Here is a 25,142-nt window from a genome sequence, read left to right as displayed (position 1 = left end):
CTGTGATTCAGAATCTGCTATGGTTGATGGAAACAAGCTAGGATGATAGAGTGGAAATGGATTAATACCTCAGAGATTGCCAACGTATTCTGCAGAATAAGATTTTTAGTAAGTTTCTTTATTTTTGTACCCTGCTGCTCTGGATTTTTAAAAGATTGTGACCTACTTGATTCATCACATGGTCTCACATCAGAACTGTGACATTACTATACTTAATTTGAGGACAGGATTTCTGAAAAGGCATGAAAAGCCCCCAAATCCAAAGGTTATGATACACAGTGGAAATGTATACTTTTGGTAATACTGACATTTCAGTAGGTTTAGACCATGATTGAAATAACTGCAGATAAATCAGGGACTCCCAACTGTGAAAAGAGCTCCAAACTGTGCTGTTCCTCTAAGCCTTATCACCAGAAAAATTGGATCAATGAGTTATCCTTTAAAATAGCACTGTGAGCTTGAGGCTCATTCTGAAGAATTCAACCCTGGGATTAGTTCTGTACCATATTCATCACATAGATGCTTCATCCTGTGGGTTCTATTATTTTTGCCTTTTAAATCGTATTGTGTTTACCCTTCTCAGTGTTTTCCTGTTTGCACAATGTTATCTGTTTACATAAATCAAAACACTACACATGTTAGTATATGTATATATTGATAAAACAGTAGACCTTGGATCTGAAGCTCTTTGGATTTTGATGCCTTTTAATGTCACATGATTGAAATGCATTTACTGTCCTATAAATTCACTCTTAATTTATACTTCATTTCTTTGGATTCGTTTTTTCTAATGAACTATATTAGAATTAAATAGTGTCTTTATATTAGTGTCTTCCAAAATTTAGGGCATTTTGCATTCAGCCTGAAATGTGTGAATCCATCTTATGTTTATGTACAGTAAGTGTTCTCAGTATTGGGGGGGAGGGCGTGTGCATTCTCTTTTAACATTGTATGAACACTGAAAACAGGAATGTGTGAACTGTCTTAACAGGGTTCAGGCTTGTTTACACAGTAAGTTTCTGTAGTCAGTCTTCCTTCTTCATTTAACACTGGAGTGTTAAGCTCTATTTTTAAAAAAATATCATTTAAGAATATTCTTTCAGAGATATTTTAATTTTTACTTTCTGACTACTTATATTTTATGTAGAACTGTACATTTCCTACCTGAAGACTTGAGATTATAGCCTTTCTCACTTGATGTATTTTATCATATCAAATCTTTAAGAGATTTTTACAAGAATGAACAGGTTTGTATATGTCTGCATTACTGTTGTTCCTCCTAAGCTTACAAGTCTAATAAAATCTGTACTTCTTTGTGTCTTCTGTGTGTGTGTGTGTGTGTGTGTGTGTGTGTGTGTGTGTGCTTTTTTTATTCTGGTGTTTCCGACATGAATTAGCCAAAAGGTAAAAATTCTTTTTCTTCCTTTTATCTCTATTTTTCCTCTATTATAGTATTTTCCAGAATTTGTAAATATACCGACAAACGATGGCAATTTTCTAGGAAAGCCATGGGTTCATTAGTCTAAGTTAGTTTGGCCGTTAAAGTGGCTCACATGATAATTTATGAGAGTGAAAACAGGAGATGAGTTTTAAAAGCTCCATTTTCACCCTTCTCAGTGATTATCAGCCATTGGATACAGTCTAATCATGTTGTATTTGTTGACTTGTATGACCTCCCTGACAGAAAAGACATACTGAATTAAGAAGAACGTTAAAATGATCTAGTGGATCATAATTTTGTTCTACATAATTGAATGAATGATTGGTTTGAACCTTATATGCCAGTTAAAGAAAAAGTGGCCTTCCTTGAACTGAACTTTTACTTACTTTTTTGTTTTACTACTACAAAAATGTATTTAACAAAAAAGTTCAATATAAAAATGTCCATGACCTGGTTTTTATATAGTAGAAAAACAGGTGCTGTGTAGAGGGGACATGTGGAAGCAGTTGATATCTTCCAGTGAACATGCCCATTGTTTATTTTCCTCATATTCCCACCATTCCAATATCGTTCTGTTGCCCACTGCTTACTGTCTCCTTACATTCATCTACCACAAGATTCATAAAGGGACTGAATCCCCACAGTATTCCTGGGACCTATACACTACCATTCAATTTCAGTGATAATTTCTTGTCCATAAATTTTTTCAACCCTTGAAGGTAAGCTTTGCTCATGGTGTCTTGTTGGCAAGCTCAGTGATGCCTCCAAATGGACTTGAACAGAATTTTGAAATGGATAAACTACCTCTTTCCAGAAAAGATTTGAAGCAAGGAACAAACATTCATAAAGGCAATTCTTGACATTTGGCCCTTTTCTGGGATTTACTAATGAAAAGTACAAGATAAGGTAGAGAATGTATATCACTCTACCGGATCCTGAAGTCATTGGGTAGGAAATATCCCGTATGATAATCACTCTTTGTCTTCACAATTTGCTTTTGAAGGTCTTTAGCAGATGTGCTATAACCATTGAAAATAAAGTTGGCAAATACTAATTTTCCACGAACATACATCTGTAAAAATGAATAGAACATTTTCAGAATCTATTCATATAAAAATCAGTCCTACTTTTTTTTTTGAACTTTTTTTTTTTTTTAATTGTAAGTAAGCTCTATGACCAACATGGGGCTTGAACTCAAGACCCCAGGTCAAGAATCACTCTACTGACAGCCAGCCAGGCACCCTAGCCCTACGTACTTGTGGATAGGTCTTAAATGTGTCCCATGAGAAAATGTTTGCATTTATATACAAAATATTAGATATCAAACATGTTCCTAGAACCTGAACATACTGTTTGAAGGTAAGGAGACAGGCTCAGCAGTTTTCTCAAAGTTACACACATGGAATGTCAGAACCAGTGTCCTCCCCAGCTGTAAAGGACATCTTTATCATCAGCCACCTACAGATGCATTTCATTTTACAGCTGAACTCTTGTAGAACAGAGTACAGAGTCCTTGAATTTGGAAGTCAGCAGACTTGGATTATGGATAAAACTACTCTAAAACTTAGGCAAGTCATTAAATGATTTCAAGGTACAGTTTCCTCTGTTTTTAAAAAAAAAAAAACCACTGGGGCACCTGGGTAGCTCAGTCATTAAGTGTCTGCCCTCGGCTCAGGTCATGATCCTGGGGTCCTAGGATCAAGCCCCGAATTGGGCTCTCTGCTCTGTGGGGAGTCTGCTTCTCACTCTTTCACTCCCCCTGCTTGTGTTCCCTCTCTATCTGTGTTTCTTTTTGTCAAATAAATAAATAAAATCCTTTAAAAAAAAAAAGCATTAATTATGAATTGGACTGGACCTCTAAAATTCTCTTCCAGGGCTAAAATTTTTAGATTCTCTATTTCTTAATGAAGAAAACAACTGAACTATGTAAAGCCAAGTTTGTCATTCTATTCCAGGGTGAAAAAGTGCTTATATTTATGACACAGGTGAGCAGCCTAAGAAATATTCAACCTTGACATTAAGGGGATAAAAAAAGAAGTAGTGAGGGGGGCGCCTGGGTGGCTCATTTAGTTAAAGTGCCTGCCTTCAGCTCAGGCCATGATCTCTGGATCCTGGAATCAAGTCCCATGTCTCCAGTCGTGTGTGTGCTCTCTCAAATGAAATCTTAAAAAAAAAAAAGTGGTAGGGGTGGATGATGGTAGTTTAAAAAATTGTAGCTGGTTCTGGCTAAGAATTAAGCATATTTTACATCTTAAAGTAAATACTAGTACTTGGGAGGGGGCAGTGTAAAAATTTAAAAGGAACAACTGTTCATGTTACTCCTTTCCTCTTAGATGGCATAATCTTTTCGTTACAAAGGAATGTCCTATTGCAAGGTTTCCTCTATAATAGAATTTTCTGCTTTATCTTCATTTCAGCAACAAAAGAATCTTTTTGTTGTTGTTGTTACAGATTTTATTAATTTGAGGAAAAGAGAACATGAGTGGATGAGAGGGAGGAGAAGCAGACTGCAGTCCCAAGGCTGACTCCATCCAGGGACCCTGGAATTATGAGCTGAGCCGAAGGCGGACGCTTAATGACTGCCACCCAGGCACCCCTCAGCAACAAAAGTATCAATCTTTTGTTTTATATCTTGTTTCTTGATCTAAAATACTCTATTCTTTAACACACTTGCCTGGCTATTAGCCATGAAGCCACTTACTAATCTTACCTGAACTTAGAAGATGAAGCTATGATACAATGGTAATGATAGCTAATGACAAGATTATAATATACAAAATATATGATACACTAAGATATGAAGAATTTAATAGTGATAATCCCATAAACAGTGATATAGGGTAACAGGTTTTTCCACCACAATAAATGTGGAATACTGGTATAAAAGTGAAAAAAATGTAATTTAAGAAATTGGTTGGGGCACCTGGGTGGCTCAGTGGGTTAAATCCTCTGCCTTCAGCTCTGGTCATGATCCCAGGGTCCTGGGATTGAGCCCCACATTGGCCTCTCTGCTCAGCGGGGAGCCTGCTTCCCTCTCTCTCTCTCTGCCTGCCTCTCTGCCTACTTGTGATATCTGTCTGTCAGATAAATAAATAAAATCTTAAAAAAAAAAAAATGGTTGGATGCCTGGGTGACTCAGTTGGTTAAGCGACTGCCTTCAGCTCAAGTCATGATCCTGGAGTTCCAGGATTGAGTCCTGCTTTGGGCTCCCTGCTTGGCAGGGAGTCTGCTTCTCCCTCTGACCCTCCCTCTCTCGTGTTCTCTCACTCTCTCAAATAAATAAAGTCTTTAAAAAAAGAAAGAAAGAAAGAAAAATTTGGAGTTGAGGATCTGTAGTATTTCATTGCTATTTTGGGCTTCTATTCACATATAAGAAAAAGCTTATCATTCTGTGTGTGTTCAAGCTGTCACCTCTTAGGCTAACCCTGAGGCGGGGCCTAGAGAAAAGGAGAAAGGCTACAACTTGGACTAGAAAAAACCTTAAATTTGTATATGTCCAGACAACAGTAGGACCAGACCCAGTACCAAAATTCAAAATTTTTTCTTGCTGAAATAGTATGAGTCGAAGTTCAGTTGAAATTCAAAACCTGGAATAACCTAATCCAGAGGTGCCCAGCATTTTATCAACTAAGGACCCCTGATACTATTTTCCCCCTGGGTACCAGGTTTTGAAGAATTCTTTTATCTATCACATAACCTATCTTAATTAAAACTCTATAAGGTACACCCTCTCCCTTAATATTTGAACTAACCAAGGCTATCATGGCCAGTCAGTTTGAGGGTGTGCTCCGTGCCAGGCACTGTGCTCAATGCTTACAACAGAGCGATGAACAAGAAGGTTTCTGCCCTCACTGAATACTAGAGGAAGAGCCAGACAAGATACTGGGAGTGAGGAGGTGGTCAACACTACAGAAAACAAAGCCAAGGAAGAGGATATGGAGGAAGGAGAGCACTTTTTTGTACAATGCGATCACGCAAGAAGGGGGTGAGGGAAGCCAGTGAGGTCTGGGTAGAAATGGAGCTGTTTTGGGATAGGTTAAGTATAAAATACTTGTTAACCATTAGGTGAAAACGCTGGGTAGGCATTTAGATATATGTTGGATATATGAGTCTAAGTTCAAGAGAAAGATCCAGAGTGGGAGATGTCAGCGTTCGGAGTTGTTTTTTTAAAGTCATGAACGTAAGTCAGGGAGTTGGAATACTCACGACCCGAGGCCACAATCTGATCCAAAATCAAGAGTCAGACACTCAACCCACTTGAGCCACCCAGGCACCTACTTGCTAGTGTCCTTTGACACACAAACATCAGTCATTTTGATGAAGTCCAGTATATTTTTTCTTTTGTTGCTAAATTTCCTTATCTTTTCAAGAGAGCCAAGAGTACCATCTGATTCATAGGATTATCATGAGGATTAAATAAATCAGTATATGTGAATACATGTAAAGGGGTTCGGACAATGTGTGCCATGTAAGAGAGACATTTAATAAATATAAGCTACTGTCCAGGCTAAGTTTGTGTTTAAAAACCCATGGCCAAGGGGACAGAAGTAGGACATGTGACATGGAAGCCAGAGAAGCAGAGGGTCTCAACAACACGATCAATGGTGCAAAATGATGCAGAGAAGTCAAGAAAGCTCCAAAGAACAAACTTAGATTTGGCACCTGCAGGTTCAGACAGTGGTGAGACAGAGGAACATGCCCAATTATACCGGACTGAGAACTTCTGTTAGGACCTTTTTGGTCTCCAGGGCCGGTCTGCTGGGTCAGCCCTTCCTGTGATCTAACGCAAGACTAATCCTGGAGGGCTGCGTAAGTGCAGCGGGGAGAACACTCTGTTTGGAGGCAGAATACCTGGGTTAAAGTTCCTGGTCTTCTACCACACAGGAATCCTAATTACCACTCCAAGAAGCATAATCCCTTCAGTTTGCATTTTAGTTTAATCACAAGATTCCTAAAAGAAGGCAAGTAATTCCTCTGCACATTGTTCATTCACATAATAAAACTGGTAATCTCATTTCTTTGGACACTTCCCCGCTGGACCACTGTCCTAGTGTCCATTATTACTCATCAGACTGGTGTGAGAATCTTTTTTGCAAAAGCCCTTTATAAACTGCAAATATCTTCTTATTATCTAGTGGATCCACTTGGTCCTCCTTAGCCTGTGGTGAGAGCTTAAACGTTTAAACCACACCAGTTATACCATTGTTCCGGCAATTGAACAGAATGGAATGGAAAGACTTGTCCAAACAACTCAAACCAAGCAAACAGTCCCTGACTTGCTCTCTCAAACTCAATGTGTTAGCCTTGTGGTGACCCAATATTGACTTAATGACTAAACGAAAGCAGAGATCCTAACTACCCTCCAACACTCACCACTTACTGTTAATGAACCCTCCCACGATGCTTCCAGACGGCAACCCTTTCATTTAAGTAGAGACCAGAAAAGGGATACATGTTAGTAGAATAAAGAGACCTCCAAAACACTCTGAAGAATCCTAAAATCTCATTTACAGAAAAACAAAGAGGAGGCCATTTCCCACGCTACCTGCTCCTGTACTATATCCTGATTCTACCAACAGACTCTTCTCTTCCCCCATTTTGGACCCTAAGTCAGGATATCTGGGTTCAAATCTCAGCTCCACCTCTTAGCTGTGTAAATGCCTTGAGGTCCCAGTTTTCTTGTCTATTGAACAGAAACAGCATCATCACCTCATAGGATTATTGCCAGGATTTAGGAAATAAGTTTGTGAAAAGGTAGGATTCACAGCAGATACTCCTTTCCTTTGGGTCTCCAGTACCTGTCTTTTTGCTGGGGAATTCCTGCCTTGTAGAAATGCCCGGGGTCTTGCCAAAAGGTGGGGCAAAGACCTGGTTATAAATGAAAGGGGCAAAGCAAAGTAAAAATGGGTTTGGTATTCCCAACAGAAGGAATGGTGAATGTCCGTTCGCTCAAAGAGTATTCATTGAAAATCCACTTGGGGCCCCTGGCTGGTTCGGTTGTTAGAGCATGCGAATCTTGATCTCAGGGTAAATTTGAGCCCCATGTTGCATATAGGGATTACTTAAAAATAAAACCTTGGGGCGCCTGGAAGTCTCAATCAGTTGAGTGTCCAACTCCTGATTTCAGCTCAGGTTGTGATCCCCGCCTCCTGCCATCAAGCCCCCACATCAAACTCTGCATTCAGGACAGAGTCTCTTATCCCTCTCCCTCTGCTCCTCCCCCCAGCCACCCCCCTCACTCCCTCTAAAATAAATAGATAAAATCTTTACAAATAAATACATAAAACCTTTAAAATATCTATCTTTCTGGGCACTTTTCTAGGCACCAAGATGCAGGAATGAACAAAACAGACAAAACCTCTTCCCTCACTGAGGGGATCAGATCATAAACCAGTAGATGGATAAGATGACAAGTACTGATAAATGCTATGAACCAAATAGAGTAAGGGATGGAGAGTGAAAGGGGCTCCTTTAGACAGAACCGAACGGGAAGGCCACTGAGGGCATACCCACTGCCTCAGACCCCCGAGGATGTGAGAGACTAGAGTGTGCATCTCTCTGGACGACAGTCAGCAGAGAGAGCACCACGTGTAAAGCCTCCGAGGGGGAAACAGCAAGGAGGCCAGGGCGGCGGAGCAGGTTGGGGAGCGGAAGAGAGGAAGGGCCTGAGTACATGAAGTGTTGTGGCCCCTAGAAGAGATCTGGGATTTTACCTCAGGGGTGAGGAGTGCCTAGCCGAGGGCTCTGAGCAGAGAAGAGCTGTGATCGGAGGCAGGCTTTGTATCGATTACTGCTGGTGCTACAGAGGACAGACAGTGGCGGTGGCAAGGGCAGACACAGAGACAGATCGGGGCTCTTAGGAAAGTTGATGCTGCCTGGAAGTGGCGTGAATTGTCAGACTGGATATATCAGGAAGGTAGAGGCTTCAAGATTGGCACACAGATTACAGAGGGGTATGAAAAAAGAGGAGTCCAGATTTATTTCAATATTTTTGGTCTGAGTAAACTGGGCAAGGGGCATTTCCTGAAATGAGGAAGAAATGGGGAGGGGCAGGTTTTAGAGAAAGAGGAAAAGGCTCAATTTGGGAAAGTTAAGTCAAGATGCCTGCGGAATGTTCCAGCAAGATACTGAAATAGAGCGTTGGAATCAGGAGGGACATGGACTTCCGGGGAGACGCTGTATGTGGGGATGCTAATGTGGGAGTCATCAAGAGATGGAGGGTTTCTAAAGCCACAGGACTGGGGGAGAGGTTCTAAAGCAAGGGTCAATGGAGACATGAGCAGACATGAAGATGAGCTACTGAGACATGAGATGAGCTACTCTCCTCTCTGCCTAGAGGCCAAGTGAAATGCCTGCTCTTAACCCTGGTCACATATAAAAATCACTCTAGGGTCTATTAAGAAAATAGATGCTTGGGCTCCACCCAGATCTACTGAATGAGACGCCCTATGGGGTGGGGCCTATATTTCTTTCTTTCTTTCTTTCTTTTTTAAAGATTTTATATATTTATTTGACAGAGAAAGAGCACAAGTAGGCACAGCAGCAGGCAGAGGGAGAAGCAGATTCCCCCTGAGCAGGGAGCTGGATGCGGGCCTCAATTCCAGGACCCTGAGATCATGACCTGAGCCGAAGGCAGAGACTTAACCCACTGAGCCACCCAGGTGCCCGTGAGGTCTGTCTGTCTGTCTTTCTTTCTTTTAAAAATTTATTTATTTATTAATTTATTTGACAGAGAGATCACAAGGAGGCAGAGAGACAGGCAGAGAGAGGGGGGGAAGCAGGCTCCCCGCCGAGCAGAGAGCCTGACGTGGGGCTCGATCCCAGGACCCTGGGATCATGACCTGAGCCAAAGGCAGAGGCTTTAACCCACTGAGCCACCCAGGTGCCCCAAGGTCTGTATTTCTTAAAAAGCTCCGCAGCTGAATGGCCAGGTAGGAGGACTGCTGCCCTTAGAAAAAGTAAAGAGGGAAGGAGAAGCTGTGGCCTAGGGAATACCAAATAACCAGAGCAGGGGCTCAACAAAGCTAAGGAACCTATTAAACCCCTTACTTCTACACACACACACCACCACCACCACCATTAATCAAAAGCTTCAAAGACAGCTCCATACCCATGTCTGAGTGTAACTTCCTTTCCTCAAAATAATAACGCCATATTTTTGGTTTTCCAATAGTTTTTAAATACATTTTCTCATTTAAACATACATTATCATTTGAACATAACATCTTCCTCTTGAACAATTATCCTTGCATCAACCCTGTGAGTAACAGGTGCAGACTGCACGTACTTAAATCTAGCCATTAAGTCCAGACCCTGTTGGAATGCTGTGGTACAGTATGCTAACTCATCCCATCCTCACAACATCCATCGGTGATTTTCTCCCCCAATTTACAGATGAGGAAACTGAGGTAAACCACAGAAGAAGTCAAAGACCTCAGACTCAAACTCAAGTTTCTGACCCCACCCCCACGCAAGCTTATGGTCTCACTTCATCAAAAATTTGATCACTGGTCTTTTTTTTTTTTTTAATGGCTACTAAACTGGTTTAGGTTTTAAAGCATGGAACTTTATAGTCTTTCCAGAAAGGATAAGGTTTTCCTGATTTTGAAGTAACTGTTGTGGTATCAGACTGAACCAGAGCTTCACATTTCTTTGGTAGGTACTGGTTTTACTCCCATGGTCTTTTATAAGAAAAACTGCTTCTTAGGATTGTAGATAGAAAATATAAAAGCTCCTGATCAAATATGCCCCTAAATCAGACAATAGGGTGATCGGTTGTCCCTACAACTAATTTGGCTGATAGGATTTGGTGAGAGAAGTTATAAATTAATCCACACTAAGGAGTTTCACTTCCCTTCTGTGATTAGTCATTCTCTGTAACATTGTGACTTTTCCCTGAAGTTCAGCATTACAACATCCATGTATCCTACCAGTAAGTGTGATCAATAATTCTTAAACTAATTTTGATAACCACATGCCCTTCTGACTTGCCATATAGTCATAGAAGAATTTCTTCATGCAACTTTTATAAAATAGTAAATTGTAGGGGCGCCTGGGTGGCTCAGTCGGTTAAGTGTCTGCCTTCAGCTCAGGTCATGATCCCAGAGTCCTGGGATCAAGTCCCACAAGGGGAATCCGTGCTCAGTGGGGAGTCTGCCCCTCCCTCTGGCTGCTGCTCCCCCTGCTTGTGCACACTCTCTGACAAATTAAATAAAATCTTAAAAAAAAAAAAAAAAGTAAACTCTACCTCCAACGTGGGGCTTGAACTCACAACCCAGAGATCAAGAGTTGCCTACTCTAGGGGCACCTGGGTGGTGTAGTCCATTAAGTGTCTGACTCCTGGTTTGGGCTCAGTTCATGATCTCAGGTTTGTGAGATGGAGCCCCGTGAGCTCCATGTTCAGCAGCGAGTCTGCTTAAGACTCTCACTCCACTGTATCCCTCTCTCTCTCTCTCTCAAATAAATCAATCAATCTAAAAAAAAAAAAATTAAGAGGTCCCCAATTTCACCAACAGGGCCAGCCAGGCATCCCATGCATGCAGTGTGATAGGATAAGCCTCCTAGCCAAAAGAACCTGCATTCTAATTCCTCAGAGTCAAACCAGACACACCTAAACCAGCTGTTTTCTAGATATTTTTCTTTGTTTTCACACACTTAAAGTTAACTTCAAAGATTTCAAAGCCATGTCTTAAGGAGGTGCTAGATTTGTAAAGAAAACAGAATGAAAATTTCAGTTCTTTATAATTGCATAATTAGTTGGTTTTCTTCAGGTTAATTCTTTTCTTAAACCTTATAGTTTGTTTGTTTGTTTGTTTGTTTCCCTTAGAGGAGAAATAGGAGCCCATAAGAGCTGTAAGTAGTTACATCTCCGTGGCCCACCTTCTATAGCTCCTCCTGGGGTAAGTATTAAGATTGAAGCTGTTTGCATCACCTCTTCCTGTGCTGAGCCTCATCTCAATTGTCCTTACCAGTCTCTCTGTTACCGGGCAGGGGAACGTGGTGACCATGTAATTTACTTAGAAGCATAAAGAGCAATTTCATTCTCAATACTTTACCCAGTAAGAGCACCGATGGAAGGGTCACATGGCTTTCCCAACTGGAAACATGATACATAAAGCAATGTTCAAAATCATTGAACTCACAATAGCTATGCTTCTCTGTTCATATCACACTTTGGAATCTGGATATGCACACATGAAGACATTCCCAAAACTAAAGCTCGTGGCTACACACATGATCTCTGAGCGTATTTTGCATATGATTGGGCATGTGATTGAAGTTAGGCCAATTAGACCTGATCTCTCCAGGACGGCTTGGGGAGGACAGACTGAGGTGGATGCCACTGAGAGCTGATGCCATCTGGTGGCGGTGGCCGGGACTGCCGCTGAGGACTGTTGGGCTGCCCTGGCTAAGGCGACGGCTGTGGTCTTAGGAAAGGACCTAATAAAGTCTGTCTTTGATTCTGTGGCTTACCCTAAATCCTTCCAAAACCACCACCCTTATCCCTTATATTAGCCAGAATTGGTTTCTGTTGCTTGTGACCAAAGATCCTTAATTAAGAAACAAAATAAATGCCTTCATGCCCATAAAATACAGCAGGGGATAAAACTAGAAAATCATCAGTTTCTTTCACTGATCACTACCTTCTGTTATTCACTGTATTTATGATTAGAAGGTACATTCAGACATTCAGGAAGGAAGCAAGGCTTTGAGAGGTGGTGCAGAATAATTTACGCAGGAATGTGAGCTGGCTGAATCCAAGACTTCCCCAGTTTGTGTACTCTTAGTATAGCTCCACATGAAACCCAAGTCATTTCTACAGCAGGAATAATTTTTATGACCCTTAGCCTTGATCTCTCACTACATTCTATCCTTCTTGGTATTTTTTTCGAGGGTGGCATGGAGAAGAGGTCTTTAAAAAAAAAAAAAAAAGCTGTATGAACATTATATCTCCATTTTAAATTGTACAACTCAGTGGTTTTTAGTATATTTACAAGGTGGTACAACCCACCATCTAATTCCAGAACATACTCAGCCCCCTCAAAGAAAGCCCATGCCCACAAGAAATCACTCCTCATTTCCTCTCCATCTACTTCTGGAAATAGCTAATCTACTTTCTATCTCAAGGATCTGCCTATTCTGAACATTTCGCACACATGAAACATACAAGATGTGGTCACTTGTGTCTGGCTTCTTTCATTTAGCGTGTCTTCATGGTTCATCCAAGAGGTCTTTTTAAAACACTTAATCAGGACTTCATCAAATGCAAAAATACATCTCAGCAAAAATACATTTGCCATATGTAGGGACACACTAGGATCCTTTAAGATCTTATGAGGGTTTATAACAACTTTGTACTCTGGTGATTTGTTGGGGGGCAGGGGAGTGGAGAGAGGAGGGAAGGAAGAGGAAAGGTAGGGAAGGAAGGAAGGGAGGGAGGGAAGGAGGGACTGATTGAGTGAATTCTTACAGGAAACAGTCTCCCTAATTAAAACAAAACCCAGAACCTTTTAAGCAGCATGCTGGAGCATGCAAGAGCATCCCTTGATCCTGTTCCTCTGTCTTGTCATCACTCTTTTCCCTCACTTACTTTATAGTGTTTGGCACATAGTAGGCACTCAATATTTTGCATAAGGAAGGAATGAAGGAGGTTTGATATAAAAAGAGACTCTTTAGGTGGACAGCAGGCAGGTGACCAGGACACAGTGGTTCTCTTCCCTAGACTTTTCCTAGGATTATAGGCAACCTCACTGGTATCACTTTGATGGCCACTGAGGCACACCATTCCCCTCCAACATTTGGGCCCAAGCAGAGTCCCCACTCTGATCCACTGCCTCCTTCCTCTCTCGCAAAAGCTCCCTCAAAGTTCTCCCACCCCACAGTTTTGTCTCCCTCCAATTCATTATCTAGATTCAACTGATAGTGATCTTTCTAAAGCATGGATATACACTCATGGTCCTATCGCTTTACAATACTTCAGTGTTCCTCATTCCTCTTAGGATCAAGTTCATGCTTCTCCTACTCTCTGTATCCCTCCTCCTTGCCCTCTACTTTCTTCTCCTCCTTCCCGTCCTCCTCACCCTCCTATCCTCCTTCTCCTCCTTTCTCTCCTCTTCTTCTCCTTCCTCCCTGCCTCCTCTCCCTTTCTCTCCCTCCCCTTCCTCCATTTCTTATCTTTCCCATCATAACTCATGAGACCTAGCATGATCCGGCGTAGTCTCATCTTTTACAACTGTCCTCATGCCTTCTCTACCTTACCCTTTATGATCTAGGTGGATTTCATCTTGGATATGTTGACTCTGAACTCCCTAAAACACCTCTAAGTGGGGCGGTCCAGGAGGCATATGGGTATATGGGTCCAAGGCTCAGGTGAGAAACTGGGAATAGGGCTAGAGATGGGGGTGTCACTAGCATACAGAGATAGTCACTGAGTCTGTGGAAAAGAATGTTGGGAGTCTGCAGGGGACTCGTGGCAGACATTGAGGGATGCCAGCATTCCCAGAGGTGGCCTTAACCAGGAATGCTCTGTGATTTGACTCCTTCATGATCCAGATCAAAAGAGCTGGTTTTCCTGTTTGCAGTTCATCCTTCCCCACTGGTAAGGAGACAAATTCTGAGCCCTATGTCCTTTAATTCAACAACAGCTCCACATTATTATGGAAGCAAGCCCCAACTGTTCAACAACAAACCAGAGTATTTGATGAGACAGACACTCAGAATGACAGTACATCCCAGGTTTGAGTGATAAGATTCCGCACCACAGTTACTCTGACCAAGTGGCAGCACAGATCCTCAAGTGATCCCCATCTGTATCTCCCACCTGAGCCTCACCCCTGACAGATCACAGCTCCCAGCCTGTTGGCCCCTATTTGTTCTAATCACTGCTTGGGGTGCTCTAATATTGTCACTTTCATTCTTCTTTTATTGAAGTAATATGACATAAAATTTTATCTTAAAGGCACCTGGGTGGCTCAGTGGGTTAGTCTCTGCCTTCGGCTAAGGTCATGATCTCAGGGTCCTGGGATCGAGCCCTGCATTGGGCTCTCTGCTCAGCAGGGAGCCTGCTTCCTCCTCTCTCTCTGCCTGCTTCTCTGCCTACTTGTGATCTCCGCCTGTCAAATAAGTAAATTAAAAAAAAAATCTTTAAAAAAATAAATAAAAATCATGGAAACAAATGAAAATGAAAACACAACTGTTTGAAATCTTTGGGATGCATCAAAGGTGGTCCTGAGGGGAAAATGTATGGCCTTTCTCAAGGAACAAGTAAGGTCTCAAATACACAAGCTAACCCTACACCTAAAGGAGCTGGAGAAAGAACAGCAAAGAAAGCTGAAACCCAGCAGGAGAAGAGAAATAATATAGATCAGGGCATAAATCAATGAAATAGAAACCAAAACAACAGTAGAACAAATCAATGAAACTTGGAACTGGTTCTTTGGAAGAATTAATAAGATTGATAACCCCCTGGCCAGACTATTAAAAAAGAGAAAGAGAGAGAAAGGACCCAAACTAATAAAATCATGAATGAAAGAGGAGATATCACAACCAACACCAAAGAAATACAAACAATTATAAGAACATATTAAGGGCAACTATATGCCAGCAAATTTGACAATCTGGAAGAAATGAGACATATAAACTACCAAAACTGAACCAGAAAGAAATAGAAAACCTGAACAGATCCATAACCAGTAAGGAAATTGAAGAAGTCATCAAAAATCTCCCAACAAACAAGAGCCCAGGGCCAGACAGCTTCCCAGGGGAATTCTACCAAACAGTTAAAGAAAAATTAATACCTGTTCTCCTGAAACTGTTCCAAAAAATAAAAATGGAAGGAAAACTTCCAAACTCATTTTATGAGGCCAGCATTACCTTGATCGCAAAACCAGACAAAGACCCCATCAAAAGGGAGAATTACAGACCAATATCCTTGATGAACACAGATGCAAAAATTCTCACTAAAATACTAACCAGTAGGATGCAACAGTACATTAAAAGGATTATTCACCACAACCAAGTGGGATTTATTCCTAGGCTGCAAGTTTGGTTCAACATCTGCAAATCAATTAATGTGATACAATACATTAATAAAAGAAATAATAAGAACCATATGATACTCTCAGTAGATGCTGAAAAAGCATTTGACAAAGTACAACATTCTTTCTTGATCAAAACTCTTCACAGTGTAGGCATAGAGCGTACATATTTCAATATCATCAAAGCCATCTATGAAAAACCCACGGCGAATATCATTCTCAATGGGGAAAAACTGAGAGCTTTCCCCTAAGGTCAGCAACACGGCAGGGCTGTCCACTATCGCCACTGCTATTCAACATAGTACTAGAAGTCCTAGCCTCAGCAATCAGACAACAAAAAGAAATAAAAGGCATCTGAATCAGCAAAGAAGTCAAACTCTCACTCTTTGCAGATGATATAACACTTTATGTGGAAAACCCAGTTTTCTGATGACTGTTGGAATTAGGAGGATGCCTGGAGATTATCTAATCCCATGCCCCAATACCGAGATTAAGAAATGGAGGACTAGAGAGGTAAATTACCTGTGGTCACTTAACAAGTCAGGGGCAGAACAAAGGGTATAATCAAAGGTTTGCTATTTTTCCTACACACTACCTCTCCTTTCTTCTCTTTATTGTGGGAGAATATAACAAAATTTACTGTGTTAGCTCTTTTTAAGCATACAGTTCAGTGCTATTAAGGACATTCACATCTTTGTGCAACCATCACCACCATCCTGTCCTGAACGTTCCATTATCCCAAACAAACTCTGTACCCATTGAGCAATGACTCCCCTTTCTCCTCTCTGCCAAGCCCCAGGAACCATGGTTCTTTCTGTCTCTCTGTATTTGACTAGTCTAGGGACCTCATACAAGTGGAATCATTGAGTATCTGTCTTTTTGTTTCTGATTTACTTCACTTGGCATAATGTCTTCAAGGTGCATCAATGTTATGGTCTATATCAGAATCATCAAACAGCACATATCATACAGCACGTATTATCCTAGGGAACAGATCATTCTTTTTTAAGGCTGAACATTTCACTGTATGTCTATACCACATTTGGTTTATCTTTTCATCTGTCAATGGATGTTTGGAATTTTCCATCTTTGGGCCATTGTGTATAATGCTCCCCTAAAACAATTATTTGTTGAAGTCCTTGCTTCCAGTTATTTTGGTTAACTATCAAATTATCATATGATAAAATCATTGCTTCCAATTATTTTGGTTAATTATCAAATTATCATACTATAATTTTGTTTAATTTTCTGAGAAACCACAGTACTGTTTCCCACAGCAGCTGCGTCAATTTACACTTCCTCTCTTTATTCTTTTGTGTATAGTAGACAGAGTTTTGGATTGAAAGTTGCTAACCCAACCCCAGGATTGATGAGCTGTGTAATACTGGATAAGCCCCTCTGCCACTCAAGCTTCACTTCCCTGGTCAGGAAGAGAGAAAATGTCCTGTAGCATGCCAGCTTCACAAAATTGTTATAAGAATTGAGCCAAATTAGATATACAGAATGCTTTATAAATGAAAACATTATTTAATAAGAGTTGCCATGAGTCATTTGTACTAAATCTGAGCCCAATCCAATGTCAAAGGAGAAAACCACATGCTATTGGGAAGGAAGGGGCTCGCTAAAGAAATTTAATATCCAGCAAAGACTCTGATTCAAAGGTCTTTTTTCTAAAACCTAGGTGTTCTACCCTAAACAGAGAGCACCGTGGTGGGGGTGCAAGGAAGCAGTCACAGCCAGCTTGGGAGAAGCTGAGGAAAGGGCACATCAGCATGTCACAAAGCAGTCATGGGTCCATCAGCTGGTTCAGTTTGAAGTTCTGCCACTCACTGTTTCATTAGAGGCATTTAGAATTGTGTTTATAATTTTCTATAAACACATCATTCCTAAGACAATGTGGCTTATTCCCTTTGGTAATAAGAGTTGCTGAAATACATCCAACAAATTTTTTTTGTCTGAAGTTAAATCACTGGCTTCATCTTACTTACACAGATTACACAATGGGCTCCCAAGTGGAGAATGAAAACTGCCTACTGGCTTTTGGAAACAGGGATACCCTTTAGATTTTTGGGTTCTAAATGTTAATTTTACTCTCTTATTGTAAATTGACTGTACAAACACTGATTTTGTAACCACTGTAAAGGATGCAACAAAAATCAGAAGAGTAGACTCCTAGCCCAAATGAGATCAAAGCAGAATTGAAGATCTCAAGGGACTGATACAATGTTGCTAGACTTTATAACTAATGACAGAATTTCACTCTTTATGTACACATACTGATGCTACTGTACATAGAAGGCATCTCCTTGGAAGGTTTTTTCTTATTTTAGACACACTTAAAATGTCTTCTGTCAACTCTTTTTCATGCCCATCTTAAATAGTATCTCATTTTTTAAAAGTAGTATCCCATTTTTAAAGAACATTACAGGCTTGGTATAATTTTATGATGTGATGCCAAGCTATTCGAGTATTAAACAGAAAAGCTTATTGGGCCTAGAGCGTACCTGGTCATTTTGGCCAGAAAACGGACTCTCCTCTTTGGCTCTAAAGCCTATGGTAGGGACAGATATGCAGTCAGTGATTTCTGAATTTGTTACTAAGGAGGAGGAAAGAGACAGTCAGAATCAAGATTAAAATGGGACTGAAGCACAGAGGAGGAGGGTGAAACTTGGGCAGAAAAATAATTGCCAAGAAAAATGGGGCTAGAAAATAGAAAGAAGGCATCCACTCAAGGTAGCAATTCCTTCTGAGATATCCCTCCAAAACTTATACTCTAGCCTCTGAAAAGAAGAGCTCATTGCTTTGCAAAGCTCTGCATTCCCACATTAGACAGCTCTAGTTATTTTATTTTATTTTAATCATGGTAAGTATGCTCTCTTTTTTATAGTATTTTTTTTAAAAGATTTTATTTATTTATTTGACAGACAGAGATCACAAGTAGGCAGAAAGGCAGGCAGAGAGAGAGAGGAAGAGAAGCAGACTCCCCTCTGAGCAGAGAGCCCAATGTAAGGCTTGATCCCAGGACCCTGAGATCATGACCTGAGCCGAAGGCAGAGGCTTTAACCCACTGAGCCACCCAGGAGCCCCAGTAAGTATGCTCTTTAATCCCCATCACCTATTTCACCCATTCTCCTCCCCTCTGCTAACCACCAGCTTGTTCTCTCTAGGTTAGAGTCTGTTTCTTATTTTCTTCTCTTTTTTGTCCCCTTTGCTCATTTGTGTTGTTTCTTAAATTCCACATGAGTGGGATTCCATGAGTGAAATCATATGGTATTTTTCTCTCTGACTGATTTATCTTGCTTAGCATTATATTCTCTAGTTCTATCTATGTTGTTGGGAGACCGCTCTATTTTTTAAAAAGTTCTTCTTTAAAATAATTTGGTGCCCAGCAACAAAAGAGATAGTAAATAATAAATCATGGTCCAGCCTTATACTGAAATATTATTTAGCCTACATAAATGATGCTGCTATAAAAGAATATAGAAATGATACTTGATGATTTAGGGAAATGCTTATAATATATTGTTATATGTGCCTCAAGACTCTAGTTTGGGTTGTGTGTGTGTATGTGTAGACATTGGGAAGATAGACAGTGAACAATTAACAGTGTTTATTTCTGGATAGCAGGAAGCATGGATGATTTTTATCTTCTCCTTTATGCTTTTTTTTTAATTTAAAAAAATCAGATTTTACCATGAGGACACTCTTCTCAAATTATCTGTGGTGCTGGCATCTCACAGAGTGGCCACATAAGCCTCCAAAGACCTTCACTAGAGAATGAAGAAGATAAAGAAATTGGAGGAAGAACGCATCTTGTGTTCGTGTCTGCAGAGATCAACAGAGAGCATGTTCTAGAGCTTCTATGGGTGTACACGCCTCTACCCAATTCTCTGTTTGCTCTCGTTGAGCCTCTCTGGGGAAGCAGGCAGACACATTGGGACATGCTGCCCATTGATTGGCTTTGCTTCCTGAGAGAATCCATTCTGTTCTGGTGAGTCTCAGAAAGTGCTCATCTTCCTCTGCTGTGAGCCACCTCTCCTAAATCCTTTCATTCTGAGGATGAAATGGTTCACCCCTGCTGGGTAGAAAATACTAGCACCAAAGGGAATATCATAATATTTGTGGCAACAGTTTGCCTGAAATAGGCCCATGCTGCCTGGGTGTGGTCGATGAGGCCCAGAGAGGCCTTGAAATGTCCAAAGAGCAGAGACGGGGGTCGCTCACAGCTCACCTTTGTCCTGTGTTGCTCAATGTCTGTGTGAGCCCTAGAATGAGAGCCCCATCTTCACACAGCCAGACAACCTGTTTGGATTTCTAACCCAGACTTGAAGGTCTCAGAATTCCAACAGAACTCCCTAACAAATTACTACTGCAGTCTTACTGTATTTTTAAGTGTATATATATATATATATATATATATATATATATATGCATATATATATATTTACTCTCTTATCATAAATTGTACAAACACTGATTTTGTAAACATTTATATATATATATATATATATCTCCCCAAAGTTTTGTTAAATGTAATAAAATATAATGTGCTAACTTATCAGCACAAATAGATTAGACCAAACAATATCATGTAAAGCAAAGGAGGGGAAAAAAAAAACCCTTTTAGGTGCTAAAAAGTTTCTGTGGTATAATTTCTCAAACTGGTAATTCTATTCTAATCTTTCAAACTGATTTTAAAAGTTTGGAAGCAGAGTATGACATTAACATTGCTGTACTGCTCACTTAAGAGTCCCATTATTTTAAATCATTGTCCTTTCCATCTTGGGGAGGAGAAGTGGAAGAGAACCGTTGCCCAAACCAGCCCTCTTAGCATCTTGAAGCAAACACTCAACTCACTCTCTGGCCTTCTCCTTTTAAAGTGGGAATATGGATGGTTCCATCATTCCCTCTGCTCTCTTAACATTAACTCCATCATTTCTACTGATCACGTCAAGTCTTACTTGACTTACAGTATTTGCTCTAACTTAACTATTTCTCTCTCCTCCTGAAGACAGGGATCACGTTGGAACAGGTGGAACAATGCACAAACCGTGCCCCAGCAAATTGGAAACAGTACTCCACAGACAACCTTGCCCCTCGTCAGAGCCCTGGGAAACACTCTTCGCAGACACCAGCCCATTCGTGTAAGAGTGAACACCTTGGGTAAAGAATCGATCCGTCCCATGACATCTAGGTGAACAGCTGAAGTGCATTTTCAGCTGAGTTTTCACAATGCTTTTTGCAGCTTTTTGCCTTCTTACATTATGAAGAAAATACAGGTTTACTTATTATGGACAATCAGATCCGCTCTCTGTACCACTTTGCACAGAAACCCAGCCCAACATGGTAACTGGAACAATTCTACACCTCACATTTTCCCTTGAAAAATAAAGAAAAACAAGGATTCTGCCATACTTGGATAAGAAAGGCAGAGCCATTCCCCAAGGCCCTCAGAAAGCCATCTGGTTGCAATCTTTCCCGGAGTTTTCTGGCCCAGAGACAAAGCACATTTGTATCAGACAGATCAACACTGTCACCCAGTGGACAGACACTAGGCGGGCTGAGGCTGAGCCTTGATCTTGGCTTGGCTTGGCAAGCCAGCATTTAAATAGGAACCTGTTTGTTTTAAGTGTTCATGTATTCTCTTACAGGGAGCTGGGAGGATCTCGGCTGACAAGACTTTGATTTGGGATGAGTGCAAATATAAGGAGGACATATATTTTCATTGTGCCTAAGTTTTTTTTTTTTTTTTTTTTTAAACCACTAGGAAATTTATAGGAAGCATAGACTATAACCAACCAAGCAAGTCTTCCAAGACACAGGATCAACCAGGCTTGCAGAAGGAGGGAGGTATATGATCACCTGCCAAGTATGTGGGAAGATTTCCCTACCACAGAATAAGACTTATTGTTCATTGTTCAAAGAGACAGTGGATGTGTATTTTGAAAACTAAAGATTTTTTTTTGGGGGGTGATCTGAGGTTATTCACTTTACTAGAATGATGTCAGTAGATGAACAATTCTTGCTATCTCTATTTTGTATATATGTCAAAATATACGCATGGATGCAGCCTCTGACCCATCTCATTCCCCCAAGTATCTTTAGTCTGTATTATTATTATATATTTGAGAGAGAGAGAATTGGCAGGGGCCGGGGTAAAGGGACAAGGACAGGGAGAGAGAGTCTCAAGCAGACTCCCCACTGAGCATGGAACCCAAGGAAGGAATCCATCTCACGATCCCAAGACCACAACCTGAGCTGAAATAAAGAGTTGGACACTTAACTAACTTGTGCTGCCCAGGTGCCCCAAGTCTCTTTAGTCTTATCTGCCATTTGACACCCTCAGCCAACTGGCTTACTTTTCATATTAAGGTGAGAGGTTCTTTGCCTCAAGCCTTTCTTGCTAAATGTACCTTTAAATTAGTTTCTTCTCTCTGGCTGGAATGCATCAACAAACTGAAAGCATTCATCTGGTATCACTTTACACTTCTACAGTCCTGGAAGCTGAAACTTCACCTGGTAGGATCTTTTCTAGCATCTTGATTAAAAGCAATCTGTTTATTGGAGGGAAATCTGGGTTTGAATCCTAACTGCACCACTCGCTAGCTAGCTCCTTTCCTTGGACAGGTCACTTAGTTTCCTTAAGCTTTAGTTTCCATCTCTGTTATCAGGGATAATACTGGCACCTACTGCCCTGGCGGTTAATCCCTGCTGTGGGGATTTAGGTAGGAAAATACAGATGAACAACAGCACAGGGCCTGGACGTATTGTAAAAGCTCTATGAACATTAGGGTTGGCATTGCCATAATTATTACAATGACGGCAGTCACTCTTACTACTCCTAAAATGCAATTCTTATAAAGTACCTCAGGCATGCAGATGAAACCATGATATTTTTTTTGGCTAGAAAGACCCTGAGAGAGCATCCAGTCCTTTGTTCTTCATTAAAATCATCTGGGGAAGTATGTATGTATGTATGTATGCATGTATATTTTTAAAAATTATTTAGTTTAATTGAGAGAGAGAAAGAGAAGGCATGAGTGAGCGAGGGTAGAGAGGGGCAGAGAGAAACTTTTACAGACTTTCCACTAAGTGTGGATCCCAATGCAGGGCTTAAGCTCATGACTCTGAGATCACCACCTGAGCCAAAACCAAGAGTTGGACACCTGACAGACTGAGCCTCCCAGGGGTCCCTCCAAGGAACCTTTTAAGGAACACTGACATTCCCAATAGCCCAATGAAAGAATGCTTATTATATGAATCCTTTTAGATGAATTCTAGAAAAGGCAAACCTAATCTATAGTGACAGAAAGCAGATCAGCAATTGTCTGGGGATGAAGGTGGAAGGAAAGAACTGAAGGAAACTTTCTGGGGTGGTGGCAATGTTTTCTGTCTTGATTGTGGAGGCAGAGTATGCACATTTGTCAAAAAGTTTCTGAAACTGTACAGTAAAGTGAGTGCTTTGTATTGTATGTAGAATGTATCATAATAAAGTTGATGGAAAAAGCTGATGCTGAGTCTCCTCCCCAGGAATTCTGATTTGACTGTACCAAGGCTCATGCAGCTAAGGCAGGAGCCAGCGGTGAGAGCCACTGATCTAATCTAGTCTCCTCCACCTCCAGATGAGCTCAACCCAAATATATACCACTGTTTAGCAGAAGATGCAGGACTAAAAACCGGGTCTTCAGGCAAACCTGAGTGGCGAAGTCAGTTAAGCGCTGGACTCTTGATTTTGGCTTAGGTCTTGATCTCAGAGTTGTGAGACCAAGCCCTGCATCAGGCTCCATGCCAGGCATAGAGCCTGCTTGAAAATCTCTCTCCCTCTGCTCCCCAGCCCCCCCGCCACATGCATGCTCGCTCACTCTCTCTCTCTCCAGATTTCTTGTGTTCTCAGCCTTTCCTTTTTACCTTTTCTAGTAACACAGCTTCTTCCTGGAAATTCCCTCTCCTTTTTACCTCTCTGTATGAAAACCCTTTCAGGGTTCAGCTCACATCTCATGACTCTCAGGAAGCCACAGTCTGCACCGCCCTGCCCTTGACCTAGGAGTTCCTTGGCAGGAGGGACTGAGGCTTTTTTAAAAATTTGTATCCTCAGAACCAATATTGTGCTTGGCACAGGACAGGCATTCCATACACATTTGTTGAACTGAAAAATTGGTGGAAGGGAATTATCATTTAATAAGTACTCACGATATACCAGAATTGAAATGAGCACTTCATACACATTATCTCATTGAATTTTTACAATTTTCTGAGTTGATTATCATTTTCTCTTTTTGTAAGGAAGGAAACAGGCTCAGAGAGGCTTAGTAATTTGCCCCAGGACAGAAAAGGCAAATAGTAGAACCAAGGTCTGGACTCAGGTTTGTTGATTTTCCAAGTTTCTGCTTTTTCTACCATACTGGGCTGTCTCAGTCAAAGCAGTTACTCTGTTCAGCCTTAAGATATGGATATTATGTATCCTATCTCCTCCATTAGGTTATAAGCTTCTTAAAGGCAAGAATTAAAGTTTAGCATTTATAATCACATATCAACTCATGAGGTAGAGGATTTGATCACCTCAGTGTTAAGAGAGTATTCAATGTTTAACCTCATTAGAGCAATTGCAATGATAATCCAACATTTAGAAGAATAACCACCTGCACTTCTAAGAAGACCTATAGTCAGGGGGGAAGCCCAGAAGGCTGTGATTCGAGCTTATCTATTTTTTCACTCTCTCCTTTCTTTCCCTTCTTTTTTTTTTTTCAATTTGACAGAGATCACAAGTACGCAGAGAGGCAGACCAGGCAGAGAGAGAGAGAGAGAGAGAGAGAGAGAGGAGGAAGCAAGCTCCCTGCTGAGCAGAGAGCCCGATTTGGCGCTCGATCCCAGGACCCCGGGATCATGACCTGAGCCGAAGGCAGAGGCTTTAACCCACTGAGCCACCCAGGCGCCCCCTCCTTTCTTTCTTATGAATAATCTCTAAGTCACACAAGCATCATACACAACATCATTGACGTATAACAACATAGTAGGTTGCTTAAAACAGTCATATATCTCAAAGCACGTACCAAAAATATTCCTGGAATGACATTGTGCCTTTGAACCAGAAGTGGACAACTGCCCCCAGTAAATTTACATGCAGAGGTGATGTCGTATTTGAGCAATCGAAATGGATATGAAAAACACTAAAAAAAAAAAAAAAAAAAAAAAAAGTTGTAAAGACATTAAATCCCAGGTAACAAATCCTTTGTTCCATTCAGCAGTATTTGCGTCTTTGAGCCAACAATTCTAGACTCTATTCCTATCACTCCATTAGGAATGCCTTCTTCCTAAACTCATCAAAGACCTCTGTACTGCCAAAGCCAGTGGACATTTTCATGTTTCTTCTATTTCTTGAACTCTTTGAGGGATTTGAAATTACTACAGTCCTCCTTCTCGAACTCTCTCCTGGGCCTCTGTGGTCCCACCCTTCTGTTTTCTTTCTATTTCTCTGTGTCTTCCATCCCAGTCTTGGTCAAGCACAATTTTTCCTTTACTTGACCTCTAAATATCTAAAATCTAAATATCTGGGGCACCTGGGTGGCGCAGTGGGTTGGAGCCTCTGCCTTAGGCTTGGGTCATGATCCCAGGGTCCTGGGATCAAGCCCGCAGGAGCCTGCTTCCCCCCTCTTTTCTCTGCCTGC

General features: G+C 41.0%; 1 protein-coding gene and 1 long non-coding RNA gene across 3 annotated transcripts in view; one reads left to right on the top strand and one right to left on the bottom strand.

Moving 5' to 3' along the window:
* Positions 1–1,654: 1,654 nt before the first annotated feature.
* LOC116592991 (uncharacterized protein C3orf20 homolog) overlaps positions 1,655–25,142 on the bottom strand; it is a 128,979-nt gene continuing 105,491 nt past the window's right edge. Inside the window, exons 15-16 of the mRNA XM_032346733.1 lie at positions 24,528–24,644; positions 1,655–2,513 (exon numbers count right to left, since the gene is read on the bottom strand). Coding sequence (XP_032202624.1) covers positions 2,367–2,513; positions 24,528–24,644 — 264 coding nt within the window. The 3' untranslated portion in view covers positions 1,655–2,366. The remainder of the gene's footprint in view (positions 2,514–24,527; positions 24,645–25,142) is intronic.
* LOC116593001 lies at positions 9,374–23,241 on the top strand. 2 transcript variants are annotated; one of them, XR_004286684.1, is made up of 4 exons: positions 9,374–10,096; positions 11,268–11,340; positions 19,164–19,468; positions 20,489–23,241. It is a non-coding gene; the product is annotated as an uncharacterized LOC116593001 (long non-coding RNA). The 2 variants fall into 2 exon arrangements; XR_004286685.1 differs by lacking the exons at positions 9,374–10,096; positions 11,268–11,340 and adding an exon at positions 18,538–18,565.

Source organism: Mustela erminea, chromosome 6, assembly GCF_009829155.1.
Source record: "Mustela erminea isolate mMusErm1 chromosome 6, mMusErm1.Pri, whole genome shotgun sequence".
In the NCBI taxonomy this organism is placed as follows: domain Eukaryota; kingdom Metazoa; phylum Chordata; class Mammalia; order Carnivora; family Mustelidae; genus Mustela; species Mustela erminea.
The sequence above is the reverse complement of the archived record's forward strand: the minus strand, read 5'-3'. Positions and strand labels throughout refer to the sequence as shown.